General features: G+C 42.3%; 1 protein-coding gene across 3 annotated transcripts in view; it reads right to left on the bottom strand.

Moving 5' to 3' along the window:
* Positions 1-5559: 5559 nt before the first annotated feature.
* The window catches only part of LOC134221244 (jmjC domain-containing histone demethylation protein 1), an 80953-nt gene continuing 67501 nt past the window's right edge, over positions 5560-19011 (bottom strand). For all 3 annotated transcript variants that reach the window (XM_062700429.1, XM_062700430.1, XM_062700431.1), the window contains exon 5: positions 5560-7663. In XM_062700429.1, the coding sequence (XP_062556413.1) occupies positions 6116-7663 (1548 nt within the window). In that variant the 3' untranslated portion in view covers positions 5560-6115. The remainder of the gene's footprint in view (positions 7664-19011) is intronic.

The raw sequence follows: 19011 nt of genomic DNA, 5'->3' as shown, positions 1-19011 counted from the left end.
AGATACATAATGGAACTCGCGATTTACGATTATGACATAATCTATAGACCATCGTCGCGAATGGGCAACGCAGACTTTTGCTCTAGATTCCCTCTGGCTCAACAGGTGCCTGAAAGTTTGGATCGTGAGTATGTAAAAAGCCTTAATTCTCATCGTCATCGGCCCGACCTCGGAGAGAGAAAATTTCCCCTCCCGAAAAGCCTTATCCCGTGTTTTCTTTCGAAAAATGCCATAAACAAAGGGTCTATGAATGGCAAGCAAATGCAGAATGACTTATCAAGAAGGCCTATTCCGGAGAAAAAAATGAAAATAGACTTAAAATTTTATTTTAACGATTTCGACACATTTTTGCATGTTTTCGATGCAATTAAGGTTATGGATGGATAGATAGTGTTGATTATGTGCTTTTAGGAGTTTTTGCTGCTTAAAATGTCATAAACATGAGAAATAGGAATAGAAATTCTGATGCATTTTTTTCGAACGGCATTTTCTCAATGTTTACGTTTTGGCTGTAGGTACTTTTCAAATGTTACACGAGAATTTCACTGATGAGTTCCCAATAAACTATAAAGAGGTAGCTACTGAAACAAAAAAAGACAAAATGCTAATCAAGATCATGGAGTATTCACAAAAAGGATGGCCAGATAGGGTCGAAAGAAGCTTATTGGACATATATTCACATCATCAGGACTTGGAGGTAATTGAAGGATGTCTTTTATTTCAAGATCGCGTCGTGATTCCAGAAACAATGAAACAAAAGGTTATGAGAATGCTCCACGTGAACCACGCAGGTATAAGCAAAATAAAACAGTTAGGGCGAAGAACCGTGTATTGGTTCGGCGTGAACAGCGATTTGGAAGAATATGTTAAATTTTGCAGGATATGCAATGAAACAACGCCTCTCTCAAAGAAACCTCCCTATTCAGAGTGGATACCAACCAACAAACCTTTTAGTCGGATTCACGCTGATTTTTTTTTATTTCGATAAGAAAACATTTTTGGTTGTTGTTGCCAGTTATACGAAGTGGATCGAAATAGAGTACATGAAACAAGGAACTGATCACAATAAAGTGATTAGGGGTTTCCTGAGCATTTTTGCGTGATATGGACTACCTGATGTAATGGTAACGGATGGATTTAATTCAGCATGTTTTATTTTTTTTTTTTGAAAAACAAGGGGTGAGAGTACTGAAAAGTCCACCGTACCATCCTGAAAGCAATGGTCAGGCGGAGAGAACTGTTCGCCTTGTTAAGGCAGTGTTCAAAAAATTTTAGTTGATCCTGATGTTAAATTTATTAATATAGAGGAACAAATAGCATTATTTTTGATAAATTACAGGAATACTTGTTTAGGAAAAAACAATAAGTTCCCATCTGAACTTTTACTATCATATAAACCAAACGTTTTATTGGATTTGATAAACCCTAAACACGATTTCATAAATAATATGAAAAAGAAAGATGATGACACACAAAACTATAGTGACAGGATTCCAAATGAATTGCCTGACAATTTTACTAATCTAACTAAAGGAGATTTAATATATTATAAAAACATAAACAAAACAGATGCCAGAACTTGGATACCTGCTATGTTTCTAAAACAAGTTTCTTCAAATATTTTACAGGTAACAATTGGAAGCAAGATCGTTTTGGCACATAAACGCCAGCTAAAAACTTTACCATTTTCTCGCAGGAAAACCTCAAGAACTTTGGTTTTCCAAGGAGAGAAAAATAACCAGCACAACCAACAGCAACAGCACAGCACTTTTGACTCTATTTACGGTAGAATCAACAATAATAAAACGAGCCAAAGTAGCAATCAACCTGGTTCAAGCACCAGAAATAATAAACGGAGACGACATGACAGCGAAGAAAATGTATCGGATTCGAGTTCTTATTTTTAAGGGTGATGATAATTCCCATTTGAATGATGAAGTGAATTCTAATGCACACGATCAAAAATACGAGCGAAAAAAAATCGTGTTAAAACAAAATCCTGAGTACACTATAATGTTATCTGGTATATGCTGTGTTTGAAATCCAGGGCAAATTTTCTCCTAAAAATGCTTAAATATTATGACAGACGTGTTGTGTTTAAATTTTTACTATTAATCGGTAAGATTGACGCTGCTTTTCATTTCATGCGTGCATAGCCATAGTGTTATTTTTAGACAAATATTCTTCATTATTTATTATTTTGTTTTGCGTGAATTAGGTGCTGATTGGAATATGGGCACAGCACGGTACCAAAATTTGGGTGGAGAAGGTCCTGCGGCAGGAGTGGATTGAAGATGGTGTGTGTTCCATCTACAAAAGGGGCTGGATTGTAACAACACATTGCTGAGCATCACCAACAAAATACACTCCCAAATTTATTACTGTCGACTAGTACTAAGTGCGAGGGAGTTCGTTGGGTAATCCCAAACGGGATTCATGTGCGAACGCTTTATCATGGACCGGTTGTTCGCCGTACGCCAGGTATTGCAGAAATGCTACGAATACAACGTGCCCACACATCATCTATTCATCGACCTCAAAGCCGCTTATGATACAATCGATTGAGACCAGCTATGGCAACAAATGCTTGAACTCGGATTTCCGGATAAATTGAAATAGTTGGACGATGAATCGAATGATCAGTTTTGAAGCGATTCTTGAATAATTTTGAAACGCGTAGAGGATTACGGTAAGGTGATGGTCTTTCGTGCCTGCTATTCAATCGCTTTAGAGGAGGTGATTCAACAAAGCGCAGGGATTGACATTTGTGGTACGATTTTCCGTTCTGCTATTTGGTTCTGCCGACGACATTGATATTATGGCCCGTAACTTTGAGAATTAAAACTGGAACTTACCGGCTAAACAGCATTTACCGTAGTCAAACAGTAGGTACATCCGAAATATTCATCAGGTTCCATGCACTAGAATAGCAAAAATGAATTTATATATTTCTGCTGATCTGAATGATCTTCACAACACTTACCCATACCAAAATTTGTTTAACCGTCGTGTATTATAGGCTTTCTCTGTACACTTCTTAACATGTCCAAGCAAGACTGACGCAACTATTATTCATCCAATTTATTTACAAATATTAGATTGAGTGCCTCCAGGGATTAACATCTTCTTGTTACTGTACTGGTACTGCTACACTACACAGAATGGTTGCTCCTCGTTTTACCTATCATAGATGTATGACGCTTAGATCCATCATGTTATTTTTGTTTTAACTATTCGGAGGGGGAGCTAAACTTTTTTTTTTTTCTAATCTGTGTTTGCTTATGCCTAAAGGGAATTAGATTTTTCTTAAATTTTCCTCGTATGTATAATAATAGCTGTGTGTTTGTGTGTGCATTCGGTATACTCATCTACGCTAAATATTCAATATAAACGCGCGGGAAACTGCCACGGCCACAACATGTGCAAACTATGTACCTTACTGTAAACACACATTCGAAATACGTTAAGATAAATTCGTCACAGGAAATAAGTTTTATTTTACTAAATGTTGTAAAAATGGCTCGTTTGTTGGTATAATTAAACATAATCTAAGGCTTCACTACTCATCTTCCATTAATACATTGGGACCACGTGCAACTAGACCTTTGTATCATTTTCTATCATAATATGCGTTTGAAACAATAATCACAATCAATCACAAAATACAAACGACAAACACTACCACGATTGTAGCTTAGATTAAAACCCTTAAATCGGATTTTAGACGTTATCAGACAAGTGAGAAAATTACCTTATTTCTGTTTCCAGTGAGTGAATTTTTTCACTGGATCTACGATCAAATTTCTATTCGTCCGTAAACAAGATAGAAGAAAATCAAAACGAGCTCAAGTTATGTACTATGCTGCGCATTTGCACAAAGTCTATCGGGTGACGTGTTTATCTACGAATACCATGGAAGCGTAACAGAAGTTTTATTTCACATGCATACATAGAAATTCTACATTTCCTTCTTTTTGCCTTTCTCGTACAACTAAGTTGTACCGAAAGGCTATCATTTCACTCCAAATTCGAACTTTTAATAGAAGTCCCGGAGACCCATAGTGTTATATACCATTCGACTCAGCTCGATGAGCTGAACAAATGTCTGTCTGTCCGTGTGTGCGTGTGTGTGTGTATGTGTGTGCGTGTGTGTGTGCACAAAATGCCATAAAAAACATTAGCCAAATTTTCACATAGAAACTCTTAACCGATTTTCTTGCAACAAGTTGCATCCGACAGAGACTAAAACGCTGTTGATCACTATTGAATTTCATAATAATTGCAAATTGCAAAAAATAGATAATATTAAAATAGTGATGAGACATAGTCACATAGAACAATAATGTGTTATGAAAAATGCCTTGCATCTATGAATATTTTATCCGTGGCTTCCCATTAAGAATTTCATCGCACTATAAAGATGCTCGTGTTGCACGCATTTAGGCGTAAGTATGCTCTTCGTTCAGTTTCATAGTACTATGAAATTGTCCGAAAGTCAAAATTCGAACATAGGAAATTCGAGAAACTTTTGACAGCGCCATCTGTCGTCTAGTAGTGTAAATTTTCTATCATAACATTAGACGGTGTAACTGTTTTGCCTTTCTTGTACATCATCGAGGTGTAAGCGTAAAGGCTACATTTATTAACTTTTTGCGCGAGAAAGGCGCCATCACCGTTAGGTGGATTAATCTGGGTTTTTAAAATAACTCTTACGCTACTTTATTTCCAATTGTCGGTCGCCAAGCCGAAGCTCTTCAAATGCGCCATGGTCTCAAACGCCATTTTTACGAAATATATTATATTGTACTACTATCAAGCTGAATGTATCTAACCCTGTTCGAAATTACCCGTTGAGTTTTGCGATTCAAATATCATATGGCAATTGGCGGGATATCTTTTGAGCTAACCTTTTTGATTGGGTGTTTTACAGACAAACAAAACTCTAATACATATAAGGATAGAATAGAGAGATGATAGAAGACATTCCTAAATTTGCATAATTATTTTCAAGAGTGTTGAATCGATTAATCGGTTTGATTATCTCAAGACGCCTGGATCAGTTGAATAGGATTTCTATTCAATCAAGTGGGTAGAAGTTAAAATTTCATCACATCTCCTAAGCACTTTACTATAGCCCAGGGAAAGAATACAACGCAATCTACTGGGACATAGAATATTCATAAAACTGGCGTTTGAGAAAATGTTATTGAAAGAAAGGTTTGGAAAGTTGACCCATTTAACTTGATGCGGCTTGTTCCACAAGTGCTGTTTTTCGCAGAAAAACTGATATCGCGGAAATCTCTATTTTGCTTTTGTCCTTCGAAATGGCTAACAAATGAACCTAAATCCTAAAAACAATACAAGGAAACTGAACGATTCCTTTATTTATAACTTAAAACATAGTCTTTGGTTTGAATTTTTGTGTTGGCGAGTGACGTTAGTGGGAGTGTGACTAAAAGATTCACCTGGCTTGACGGCATAACTCCAGAGGGATGGAAAGTTCAGGAAGATTTGAATTCTCATCATAAACTTGAGATTTAGACTGAAAATCATTTGAGCTAGTTCTGGTTGATTGAGTTTATTTCCAACGTAATTGATTAGTCACACCTCACTATGACGCTGCCATTAACCTTAAGTTCTAATAAAAATTAGAAGATAAACTGATCTGCGTTACATACAAACATCACATACAACCACACGAACATACAAACACACTTCCTCACATCAAAAGGTCTTTACTTGTACCTTATTTCAAACTAGTCTCAAGAATCTAAATATGTGTGTCCTTAATTCTTGTTTACAATTGCTTACAAACTACAGTATTGTGACCAAGAGAAAAAAATATGGGAAAATCACTAGCACACGATTTACGTTATGTAGGGCGCCCTCTTCCAAACTCTTGCCATCCACCACGGCAACCATCTACGCACATTTCTTCCACGATCATTGTGATGGATGCACATTGCACATGCACATTGGTAAATGATCAAATACTTAAACAGCTGCTTCCAACTATTTCCTCATTTCTCCTAAAATTCTCAACTAAGTTCTAAAGATGGCAGCGAGCGCGGTAAAGAAGCGTATTATTCATAGAAGTCCGATCATTTCCGACTTACTAAGCCGTTTTTCGTTTGTCCACCAGTTTAATGTCATGCAGTTGCAAATCGTTTTTCGACGTGGAAGCAAATTTAATGACCGCTTGGGTCGTCACCTGGGGCACGTGGCTCAGATCGAGTCTCGTCAGGGCGTCGCACTTGGTCAGATGATCGAGGGATGTTTCCGTAATGAGCTTGCAGCAGCTGAGATCAAGTTCAATCAGAGTTTTCACTGATGCCGGTGCGGTCCCGATCTGGAAAATTCCAGCATCGGTTATCCTCTGGCAGGAGGAAAGATCCAAATGTGTAAGGTTGGATAGACCTTGGGTGATGTAACGTAGAGCAACATCTGAAATGTCTGTTCCTGCCAGTTTGAGAATTTTGAGGTTACGCAAGCGCGACTTAGAATCTGCCAGGCCCGGGCGGGAATCTTTTGGCGGGGACAGAATTTCACGGATAGCGGAATCGTTTAAACCGGCTACAAAACTGAGATCGAGAATCTGCAACGGTGGACACATGCATGTGTGGAGACCCAGAACTGCCTGAATCGGTGTTCCTTGAAGTGATAAATGCTTTAGGCCAGGAATTCGCGATATCAACCAGGTTACTTGTCGTTTTCCCAAACTAATCCAATCCATTATAAGGTGCTCGGGCTGGCGTCTCACTATAGCCGTCAGTAGACTAGCAGTGAGTTTGTACTCGGCGCAGTTCATGCGTTTCCACAGTGCAGGATCTACCGAGATGTTGGACCAGGTTTTACACACCAACGAGCACGTCACCAATGTTTCAGGAGGCAAGTAGCGAAATACTGCCAACAAACAAGTCGGATCCAATGCGTAATTTCCTGGTTGCGACAATACTGGAGTGTGTACATGTGCCGGTCTTACCGGATACAGAGGTTTCTTCATAGTTTTAGCCGAAGAGCTATGAATCTGATGAGCCAATTGGGTCCTCAATGATGACTTTTTTCTTGGGAGACTGTGATTGTGTTCACTTATGTCCACTGAATCCTGCATACTGCTGCACATGCTGTTACCATCGTCACTCTTCCTGCGTTTCGGCATCACCATTCCACCTACAGGATGCACTCCAGTCGATCCCTCGCCATCTCTTTTCAAACATCCCACACCACTGCTGTGAGCTGCCTCCATTGGTTCTTCTTTGATCTCCATCTTCACAGGAACGTTCGCTGGCATTAACATTCCTCCCAGACCCATTTTCTGGCTGTGATCGGGTTCCGATCCACTGGACACATCCTCGTCTTTGATCTTTGGTTTTCGTTCAAGTAGAATGTTTCCTCCATTTCCACCAACGATCACCGCGTTCCCGGAAACAGCAAAGTCATACAACATATCATTTTGAAACCGCGGTGCCACCACCGGATTTCCAACTGACACATCGCCCATAGTACCGTGAACGCCTCCGCTCACAGTGCTACTCACGGCTTGCTGAATCACCGATGTTCCACCTATCCGTCCTAGGTCAGCATTGTGAACGGACGACGCATCACTGCTAACCGACATCCGACGAATCTCCGAGGACTTCTGGCGTGCTCGGAAGTGACGAGGCTGAAATGAGAAAGTGAAAAAAAAAATACAAATTGTTAGAAACTATTCGGAAACACTTTACGAAATGGAAGACCCTTCATAAGTTCTTCCACCTGTGGAGGACGAACAACATAAGTCAAAGTCAAGACTTAGCTGCTCAAAAAGCGCCACCACCACTTTCCCCCGCCCCACTCATTTAACAACAAGTAACACATGACTAGACTCCCTCCCCTTGAATCACGTACCCCTTCCTAATCGCCGAATTGTTGTTAAAACATCACAAAAAAACGTTATTGTTGTTTTTTGCCTTTCTCGTATACTGCCGTCATACGCATATTTGTCCCATGTTTGCTGGGATTTCCTATATACATGGGACAGTTATGCGTAGAACGGCAGTATACAAAGTATACGTAAAGGCTATATGTTCGCTCCAAAAACAAACTTTTTATAGGAGGCTCGGAGACCCATAGTGTTATATACCGATCGACTCAGCTCGACGAATCGAGGTGATGTCTGTGTGTATGTATGTGTTTTTTTCTATGTTTTATCCTCATTTTAAGCAGGACATTGTATTAATGCAAAATACGTAGGGGTGATCGGGGCAATATGGGCCACCTAAGGAAATCGTTCCGAAAAGCGCTGAAAAGCTCAAAAAAACATCATTCAAATGTAGTTGACTTATACTAGAGAATGTTACCTTTCATATAACGCCGATGAATGACGAAAAATGCGTTTGGAAATTGTTGGAATGCACTTTTGAAAATGTATTGATTTCAATGTGTGTTCCCGACTATACGGGGCAATATGAGCCACCATTTGGGGCAGTATGGGCCACCCATTCAAAACGTTTATTTAGGCGAAAAAAGTATCGTAATATGGAAGAATATGATATTCCTACAACAGTTGAGAGTATTCCATACCAAATAAAATTAAAAAACCGCACAACAGCGGACTGAACCGATTTGCCACTCTTCACCGTTTGAACAGCCACATTTCAATTGGCCAATGGTCATTTTTTCTGTTTCAATCGCAGTAATGCGCTGTTGTAATTTTTCCGTAATGAATCTTACATATATGATAATATTCTTGTATTGGACAACTGAAATTTGAACTTGTTCGTATTTTAAGGTCTGATATCTTGCTCTGTACAGGTATGCCCATATTGCCCCATAGAGACTGGTTTTGGGAAAAAAAAGTTTTATGTTAAATTCAGATTTGTATCAATACAAACATGTGTGTACAATATTCAATTTTAATATATCTTTTGATTGTGGTGTATCTTTGACCTGTATTTTAATCAGTTTTGTGTCAAAACCTTATTTATAAACTTCAAATCTTATAATAATTTTGCCTATGCAGCGGAAATATACATTTTCAAGTGTATTTTCATGTTTGAATTGAATTTTAATGCGGTTTTCACGTTGATGCATATGTGTAGCATCCTCTTAAAGATCATATAACTTTTACATGATAAAACTTGTCAATAAGTTCAAAATGAGGGTGGCTCATATTGCCCCGTATGTTCATATTGCCCCTACTACCCCTATCCGATTTTGATTTATTTCAAATTTGTTTTTTTTTTGTTACACAACAAGAAGTAACGATTTCTCCGACCATTCCCCCCTCTTCAATCAAGCGTTACGTTATTTATGGACAAAGCCCGAAGCCAAAGGATGAACTACACATTTGAAAGCGCATACAGAACTCTAGTGGAAGTGATGAAAAGTAAAAATATTGTCCAATACAAACAAATCTACGACTTCATGGAAAGCTACATATTGGATTTGTTACTCGAGAAAATGACAACTCAGCAGAAGCATATATAAGGGTGGCTCGCCACAAAAGAAGCATTTATACGAGATTGCACTTGTCTTAAACCAGAAAATCGACTTTTGATCTCTGACTGTACGGGGCTGGACTTAAACAAAAAAGATTATGAGGTACCTTAGTACCATAGTCTCCCGATGGGATCCAGAAATCTAACATCAATCGAATGTGCTTAGTTGATTAATGGTCGAGGCGACTTTGGATAAACGGCTGGTGATTCTGAACAACCTGACGAGAAATTAGGAAGCTAGGACAGTGGCACAGAAGTAAACCGTCTGCTGCTTCTTCGAGATCGGCGTTGTTGTTGTAGAGTGTTCACTACAATGCAGTCATCGTGCTGCTGGGTGATATTCTCGCCACGTCATTTTCCCACAACTGACATTTTGTTGTGGAAAAAGAATCGTGGCGAGGCGGGAATAAAATCCAGCAGTACGACGACTGCACTGTAGTGCTCTACACAGCATCAGCGCCGACCCAGAAGAAGGAGCAGACGATTGACTTCCGTGCCACTGTCCTAGCTTCCTGAAATCTCGTAAGGTGATTTCCAGCTACTCTCCATCGCTCTAGATGACAAAATTGGCGGTTGCATTACGGCCCATGAATATTTCGCAATACTATGAAGATGTATAGCATCGATGTCACCTTGAGCAAATTTCTGTGGACCCTCGACAAAGGACGAGGTATCTCAACAGGTCCAGATTCGATAGCGTACCCTGTACTGCAACTTCTTCGGATGTCTATGAAAACGACTGTTGAACAATATCTGGCGCATTAGTAAATTTCCCGTAAGTTGGCGGAATGCTAAAGTCGCTCAAATTCTGAAGCCTATATGCAACAATTCTGGATTCAATGTTGATCACTCTATAAGAGTAGAGTCTACGACTCTACGACTCGCACCTTCACGCTTTTTGTGCAGGACACACCACCGATACATATTTTACCGAACATGAAAGGTTCCACTGTCTGATAGCATCTTGACTTGAATGAGACTTTTAACGTATTGGCGTAAATTTACACTGGAGCAAATAGACGTATAAAGGCTAATAGGGGAATATTAGCACTGGAGGCTGTAGATAGTTGGGCAAAGAGCGTAAGATTCGGTATATATATAAGACGACCAAGAATGTCTGCGGATTCACGACTACGAGTCCTAAGGATCTTTTCTTTATAGACATTTCATAACCCACTGGGACATTGCCGCCTCGCAGTTTAGTTTTTATAAAACACTTCTAACGTTATAAACTGCGAGGTTTCTAAGCTAAGTCACCCATGTTTGCAATTGTATATCGATAAGGCTAATACGATACTTTCATGTCTTGCTTTATAGCAGCGAATCAAACTGCTGAGGTAAAGAATGCCCCAAATTAGGCAGATAGTCGATGTAAAACTCCATCGTGGTATCCGCAGGGAGCACTCTACCATTCGAACTGCTGGCAGTTCAATATATCGCACAACCGAGGTCTGGAACGCAAGTGGAGAATTTGTTTCGACCAGATTCGCCCACACACCCCCAAGTGGTGCACATGTGGTGCAAGCGAATGGGAGCTGGGGGTATTACTCTTAATACCCCCACAGAGAGAGGGACCGAGTGTATGGGTGAGCACACAAGTAAGCCTCGCATGGTCATGGTTGGTAGTGTTAAAATGACTGAAGTCTGGTGAGGTCTGGCAGCAGTGTCGGAGCAGATACCTCTGCGGCACCTCAGAATTAGGGGACACGAAAGTCTCGCTATGCCCGGCAGGAGTGTCGGGGGGTTAATGCTTCTGCGGCACCTCAGAAATTGGAGACGTGTAAGGTAAGTGGTGTCACTCTGTTGCAGGATGGGATGACCACCACACTAATGGAGGACTATCTGGGCTTCGAAATGCCAACAGGCTGGTACCGCCTGCAAGGTACCTGTCCGGAACCCTGTTGGCGGTATCAAAGTCCGGGTACGAGAGTGTTGGGCACGCGTAACGTGCCGGGTAATCCACGCCCAAACGATGCACAGGAGGTGCACAAAGTGGATACAAATGGGATATTGGGGTATTACAACCCCCACGGAGTGAGAGACTGAATGTCAGGAGAGTGGTGCAAGTGATAGGGACTGAATGTATGAGCGAGCGCACAAGTAAGCCTCGCATGGTACGTATGGTCAAAGTGACTGCTTAGGCAGTAGTGGGATCCGGCTGCCAGTGACGGATTGAGTGAAGTCTCGCTATTTCTGGCAGGAGTGCCGGGGGGCAGATACCTCTGCGGCACCTTAGAATTAGGGGACACGAAATTCTCGCTATGCCTGGCAGGAGTGTCGGGGGTTTGATGCTTCTGCGGCGCCTCAGAAATAGGATACATAAAAGGGTCTGCCTTGTAGCTGAGATAGGAGCCTACGGTAACCTACGGTCGCCTCCGGCTTGGCCGACAAGTAGTGCCACCCTGTTGCAGAACCGGGTGAACACCATACTGAATGAGAACTGTCTATGTTGTGAGATGGCAGCATGAGGTACCTCCTGCAGGGTACCTGTAGGACAATTGCAATCATTCGAGCGGCATGAGCAAGTGAGTGTTGGGGCACATGTGGTGCCGTGCCAGTATGTCTTGTGCGCATGTGGTGCATGGGGAGTGCTAGGAGGCGCATACGTGCACTTGTGTACGTCATGTAGGGGGCGCAATGCCCAATAATCATCTCCCGAAGTATTGCGGGCCGGGGGAATGACTGAAGAGGAAGGAGTTGGTTTTAGTGGGTTGGGAGTGGTGATCCCATCCCCGCACTACCTGGGTTCGCCACCCCAGGTGTCTGGTTGCAGATTTTCATCACCTCCATTAAAAAATCAAAATAAAGATTCGTCTGGTCAAGATTAGTTTAGTTTTTCTACAATTCCGGAAGTCTGAAAAAAGAGCGACAACATAACTACATCAGCACTACCAGCATGCGAGATGCACAGAGTAATGATGACGATATCAAAAAAATAATGATATTCTTACACCAAACGTGGTTGTACGAAAAAACTCTTTCAAAGAAATTATGAGAAAGAATGAAGGGAGGAAATTTTGAATCTGAGTAATTGTATTCCAAAGTCGTAGAAACATTTTCTCAGACACGAATGCGCCCCTGCATACACCAACAAACAAAGCGTTTAGCAGCTGAGTAACAGAACGGTAAATGAAGCGAACACACTTAAATCATTTCACAGATTTCGGTGAATTTCGCTTCAATTCACCGAAATCTCAACAGCAGAACTGTTCGGTAATTATTTCACCAAATTTTCGGCGTTTTTTCCTTTGTTTAACTGTCAAACCCACCGAAAATCTGTAAAATTATTCACCGAACAGTTCTGCTGTTGAGATTTCGGTGAAATTTCACAGAAATCTGCGATTTATTTTAAGTGTGAAGGATGATGGTGACCAACTTTCTTGGAAAAACCAATATCAGGCGGTTGCTGAATTCTGAATAATGGGATTCATCATTCGACAGCCAACGTTCGTTGCGATCGGTCGACTTTGTTCCTGTAACAAAGCTCAAACAATCCCTTTGTTCGTTCCGCTTTTGAAAGTGCTAGTGCTACGCCTTAGGAGAGATTTAGTGTTGACAATACCCCTTGCGTGTACATATTACCTGTAAGGTTAAGCAAACCACGTGGTGCAAAGAAAAGTGTTTTAATAGTTAACGAGTAGTGTACCGGGATAAATAGACTGTGTTTTTGCGAAATAAAGTTTTCACAGCAATTGTTGGATTGGGGATCAGCTTGAGCGGGGGTTACCCCCCACCCCTCCCCGTTTCACCAGCATGCCACTGGTAAACGGCAAGCTATCCCACTTAGGGGATCCTGGCCCCGGTGGTGGTGGTGAGAAGAATGGTGAGTACTGCGGAGCTCGTCTCCCATGGTACATGGACAAGGACGGGACTGCAGGACAACTGCAGTTCCTGAAAATGGAAGCAGTAAACGGCAGTTTACCGCAAGATTCTTTCTTGCTACGTGCATCTGTTGAGAAAGGTTGCGGGGGCCAAATCGAAGGTGCTTACAAAGAAAATCGCGGCTCCTCGTATGTTTTGAAAGTCCGAAGTCAAGAGCAGTTCAACAAACTGCTCAAGCTAAACAAACTCGCAGACGGCACCCAAATTTCAATAGCGGCACACCCAATTCTAAGCCAATCGAAGTGCGTCGTATCCAATTATGACTCGATTGGCTTAGACGACCAGTACCTGAAGAAACAACTGCTATCTCAAGGGGTAATGGATCTGCGACGTATCCAGCGCCGTCAACCCGATGGAAGTTTCGAGAACACATCTACCATAATCCTCACCATAAATGGAACTGTAATTCCCCCGCATATCGATTTTGGTTGGACAAGGTGCCGAACGCGCAATTTTTACCCTTCCCCTATGCAATGTTTTCGTTGCTGGGAATACGGGCACACGGGAAAGCGATGCACTACTCCAACGCGTGTGTGCGGTAAATGTAGCAAAATCCATGAAGACGAAAATCAACAACAACTTGGAGATAACTCGTCCGCCTCCAACACAGAAACCCCGTCATCCACCGCCTTTCGCCCCGAGAGAAGTTGTACAAACAGCACATATTGCAAATTCTGCAAGTCCGATGACCACGGTGTCTCCAATCGAAAATGTCCTGTATATGCTAAAGAAGTGGAAATTCAGCACCTACGCGTGGACCTGGGTATCACATACCCACAGGCCAAGCGGGAGTACGAAATCCAGCATGGAATAACCAACAACTCCACCTTCAATAAAGTTGCTAGTGCAAGCAAGGACAGTGAAATTGGAGAATTGAGACACACGATCAAACAACTACAAGCAGACTCAAAAGCTAAGGACCAGAAAATCGCCGAAATGGAGCGTGCCCTTCGGAAAGGCGGTGTCGAGGATCGAATGGAAAAGACTCAAAAACACGGTACCATTGAGGACCTCGTGAGCCAAGTGGCCGCGCTCTCCCGTACAGTAGGAAAAATGCAGTTAGCTCTAGTTGAAAAAGACAGAATCATCGCGGAACTTCAAACAATAAAATACGTTGGAAATATGACGGAAGTTGAAACTGATGTTTCCCTTGTTGTGGTCGAAGAAACCCAGCAGTCCGGCATTCCTCATACGCAAAACTCCGAAGTGTCATACATTGCCCCTATAATCGCGAATCCAACAATTACCGAGCAAGTTGCCACGTGGATAAACAACAGCACCAATATCGGGAAAAATAAAGCAGTCACTTTGAAAAAAACAGAACTGATCAAGAAAAATACAAAAAAAAGATCAACAAAAAACGAGTTAACCCTAGACGGATACTGCACGGACACCAGTATGAAATCACATCAGTCTAACCACACAATGGAGTCAGCTGAAACTCACATGTCGAGCCCACAAAAACGAAACCACGAGGATTTCTCCTCCGGTGGTGAATCCCCTACTTTTCCTCCAGAAGCCAAGCGAAGCAACAAACCTCGAAAGGCCAATGCTAAAGGGAACAATAAAAAGAAATAAAACCAGATATGCTCAGTCTCCAAATAAACTGTACAATAAGAAATGCAAACCCTACAATTAACAATCATCTTCGACTATGTCAAACACATCGATGATAACGAAGTTAATGAGTCAACTGAGCAAACCTGTATACTCACTACTCATCCCAGGATCGTAACAACACCTTACCCGGAAGACGACGCGGGAATCATAAATAATGCTTCCGCTGCATCTGAACCCCCACCTTCAACGCTACTACAGATGAAAATCGAGGCACATAACACCCCTAAAAACAACGAGGGAAATAATATGATCCTTCGGAAAAATCCAATACGTAGCTGCCATAAACCTACCGTTGCCAAATACGTAAGTAATATAATAGCACGGCCACCTCTCACGGAAGCCGAAGCCACTAATGCAGCCGTTTACGATGCCCTTCTCCGTGCACGTGACAAACAATCAGAACCCATCAGACCAGGTACATCAAATTTTATCCGGAGAAGCCTAAGCTCGTTTTCTTCTTTGCCTGCTGCGAGTTTCATGGCGGGACACGCAACGGATAGGGCTCCAGGGAAGGCTGCATCCCTCATTATTCCTGAAACTCCTTCATATGTGCCACCTGCTGATTTCGTAACGAGGCCTGTGCTTGACGAAGCTTGGTCGAAATCCGCAAACAATCAACGGCACACCCCAATCCCACGCAAAACAGATAATCGTAATCAGCAAGCCTTCGCCCTACAATGGAACATGAATGGGTTTCTTAACAACCTACTGGACCTAGAAATGCAGGTATATAATTCGTGGCCTACCATTTTGGCTCTTCAAGAAATTCACAAAGTGACAGCATCTGCAATGAACAATACCCTAGGAAAATCCTTCAGCTGGATAGCAAAACACGGGGAGAATCAATATCATTCAGTTGCTTTAGGCATCTCATCAGAGCTCACTTTCACAGAAATCCAGCTGGATACAGACCTTCCAATTGTTGCAGCTCGATTAACTTGGCCTTTTCCTGTAACAGTCGCATCTTTCTACCTACCGAATGGTAAAGTAATAAACCTAAAAAACCGCTTAAAGACAGTGATAGAATCGATGCCAGAACCGTTAATCATGTTAGGCGACTGTAATGGACATCACCCGGCATGGGGAAGCCCACGCTCCAATGCTCGTGGCTCTCTAGTAGCTGAACTGGTAAGTTCTTGTGGACTTACCATTCTTAACGATGGATCTCCTACATTCAACAGAGGACAAGTGGAAACTGCGATCGACATTACTTTCACTTCTCCCACATTACTTAATCGACTGTTTTGGTCAGCCGGTACAGACCTCTTGGAGAGTGACCACATCCCCATTACCGTACACTTGAACACAACACCTCCGGAAATATCTCGACGGCCCCGATGGTTATATGAGCAAGCCAATTGGGAGGTTTTCCAAAACACTCTTGACTGCGCGATTGAAAACACCCCACCTAGCTCGGTAAATGAGCTCACCGAAATGATTATTGAAGCTGCGTCATCTACAATACCAAGAACAAGTTGTATGCCTGGCCGCCGTGCTCTTTACTGGTGGTCGAAAGAAACCAAAATAGCAGTGAAAACGCGTAGAAAAGCCCTTAGAGCAGTCAAGAAATTACCAATCGACCACTCTGGGAGAGAAGCGGCGAAACAGGCATACTGCCTAGCCCGAAACGATTGCCGCCAAACGATAAGGGACGCAAAGGATAAAATGTGGACAGACTTTCTGAACGGCATTAATGAATTTCAATCTACGACAGAACTATGGAGCCGTATTAACAGGATTCTTGGAAAAAGACGCTTAAAGGGTATGGCAATCAAAACAAATGGAACAACAACAAGAGACCCAAACGTGATTGCAAACGCACTGGCAGACCATTTTGACGAAATCTCCTCCTATCAGCGATATTCCACAATGTTCTTACAAAAGCATCCTTCACCTGAAAAAGCTCTCGCGAACTTTTTGGTTCCACCAGGATCGGGACAAGATTTTAACATACCTTTCACAATGAGTGAACTAGAATTTGCGCTTCACAAAGCATCCGGGAAGTCAGCTGGTCCCGACGAAGTTGGATACCTAGATACAATTAACAAAGAGTGGATGGAAGGCACCATTCCAGACACGTGGAGACACGGTTTTGTGGTACCCATGCCAAAAAACGGAGGTTTAGCTAATGATGTCAAAAATTATCGTCCTATTGTTCTCACTAGCTGCTGCGCTAAACTTATGGAACGAATGGTAAACAGGCGGCTTATCGAACATTTAGAAGCAAACCGACGATTGGACCAAAGGCAACACGCCTTCAGACCAGGTCAAGGCACCGGCACTTACCTTGCCACTCTCGGACAGGTTCTGAACGACGCATACTCTAAGGGCGAACACATCGAGATAGCATCACTGGACCTGTCAAAAGCTTATAATCGAGCATGGACCCCCGAAGTGCTAAAACAGTTGATTAAATGGGGCATCACCGGCAACTTACTGACATTCGTTAAAAATGTCCTACAGAAGCGTACCTTCCAGGTAATGGTAGGAAACCATAAATCAAAAACAATTGCGGAGGAAACAGGAGTCCCTCAGGGCTCCGTTATAGCCGTTACCCTCTTTTTGGTGGCTATAAACGGCGTTTTTAGTGTACTCCCAAAAGGAATTTATATTTTCGTCTATGCAGATGACATTTTACTCGTTGTTTGTGGAACCAGTCCAAAAGCAGTAAAGAGAAAACTCCAAAGCGCTATAAACGCAACCAGCAAATGGGCCGATACTGCAGGCTTCGAAATTGCTTCTGAAAAATGTGCAAGAATCCACATCTGTTCCATTAGACACACACCCCCTGGAAACCCACTTACGGTACATGGTATCCCCATCCCCACTAAGAAAACGTTAAAAATTCTTGGCATTATTCTCGATCGTAATCTAAGTTTCAAACCCCATTTCGAACTTACCAAGAAAAACTGCAAAAATCGTGTAAATCTGCTAAAGGAAATTTCTAAAAAGTGCACATTAAACGATAGACAAACCCGAATTAGAGTGGCGAATACAATCATATGCAGCCGACTCTTTTACGGCATCGAAATTACTTGCCAAGCCTTCGATAATCTAGTCCAGCAGCTAGAACCAGTATACAACAATGCTATTAGAGCCATATCCGGTCTACTCCCATCAACACCGGCCATCTCAGCCGTTGTGGAGTCGGGTGTCCTCCCTTTCAAGTCTTTGAGTACCTCAGCGATTTGTAGTCGAGCAATAAGCTTTTTGGAATGCACTAGAGACGATGGGTCGGAGGCTTTCAGCGAAAATGAGGCCAATCGGATCCTAGCTTCCATAGCCGATGTCACACTCCCCCCGGTGGTTGGACCCCACCGCAATGGACCAAGGAGTTGGCGGGCTAGATCTCCTAATATCGACAACAAAATTAAAAACTGTCACCGAAAAAATAGCAACCCAAATATAACGCGAACGACCTTCCTCGAATATTTAAGAAAAGGATATGCAAACTCAGATGTACGATACTCGGACGGCTCGAAAGCCACAGCAGGAGTGGGAATCGGGGTACACGGGACGAAATTTCAGGATCACCGTAGTCTATCCGAACACTGCACTGTTTTTACAGCCGAGGCGGCGGCACTATTTACGGCAGCATCAAAACCGAGCAAGAAACCAATCGTAATTGTCGCGGACTCAGCTAGTATACTATTGGCGCTGGAATCTCCAAGAGCACGGCATCCTTGGATCCAGGCCACACAAAATCTAATTGACAACGAAACAAAAAACCTCTCTTTCATGTGGATTCCAGCTCACATAGGAATACCTGGTAATGAAAATGCCGACAAATTAGCCAACCTCGGACGAAAGGGCCGCCGCCTTACACGGAAAGTCCCCGGATCAGACGCCAAGTTATGGGTAAAAAATACTATCCGTAACGCTTGGGCAAAAGAGTGGAGGATCAGTCGACATCTCTTCATCCGAAAAGTGAAAGGTACTATCGCGACTTGGGAAGACAGACCAAATAGAAAGGAGCAGGTTGTGTTATCTAGACTCCGTACAGGACACACGAAGGTCTCACATGATTACT

The sequence above is a fragment of the Armigeres subalbatus genome, chromosome 3, assembly GCF_024139115.2.
Source record: "Armigeres subalbatus isolate Guangzhou_Male chromosome 3, GZ_Asu_2, whole genome shotgun sequence".
In the NCBI taxonomy this organism is placed as follows: domain Eukaryota; kingdom Metazoa; phylum Arthropoda; class Insecta; order Diptera; family Culicidae; genus Armigeres; species Armigeres subalbatus.
This window is presented reverse-complemented; position numbering and strand designations above follow the sequence as displayed.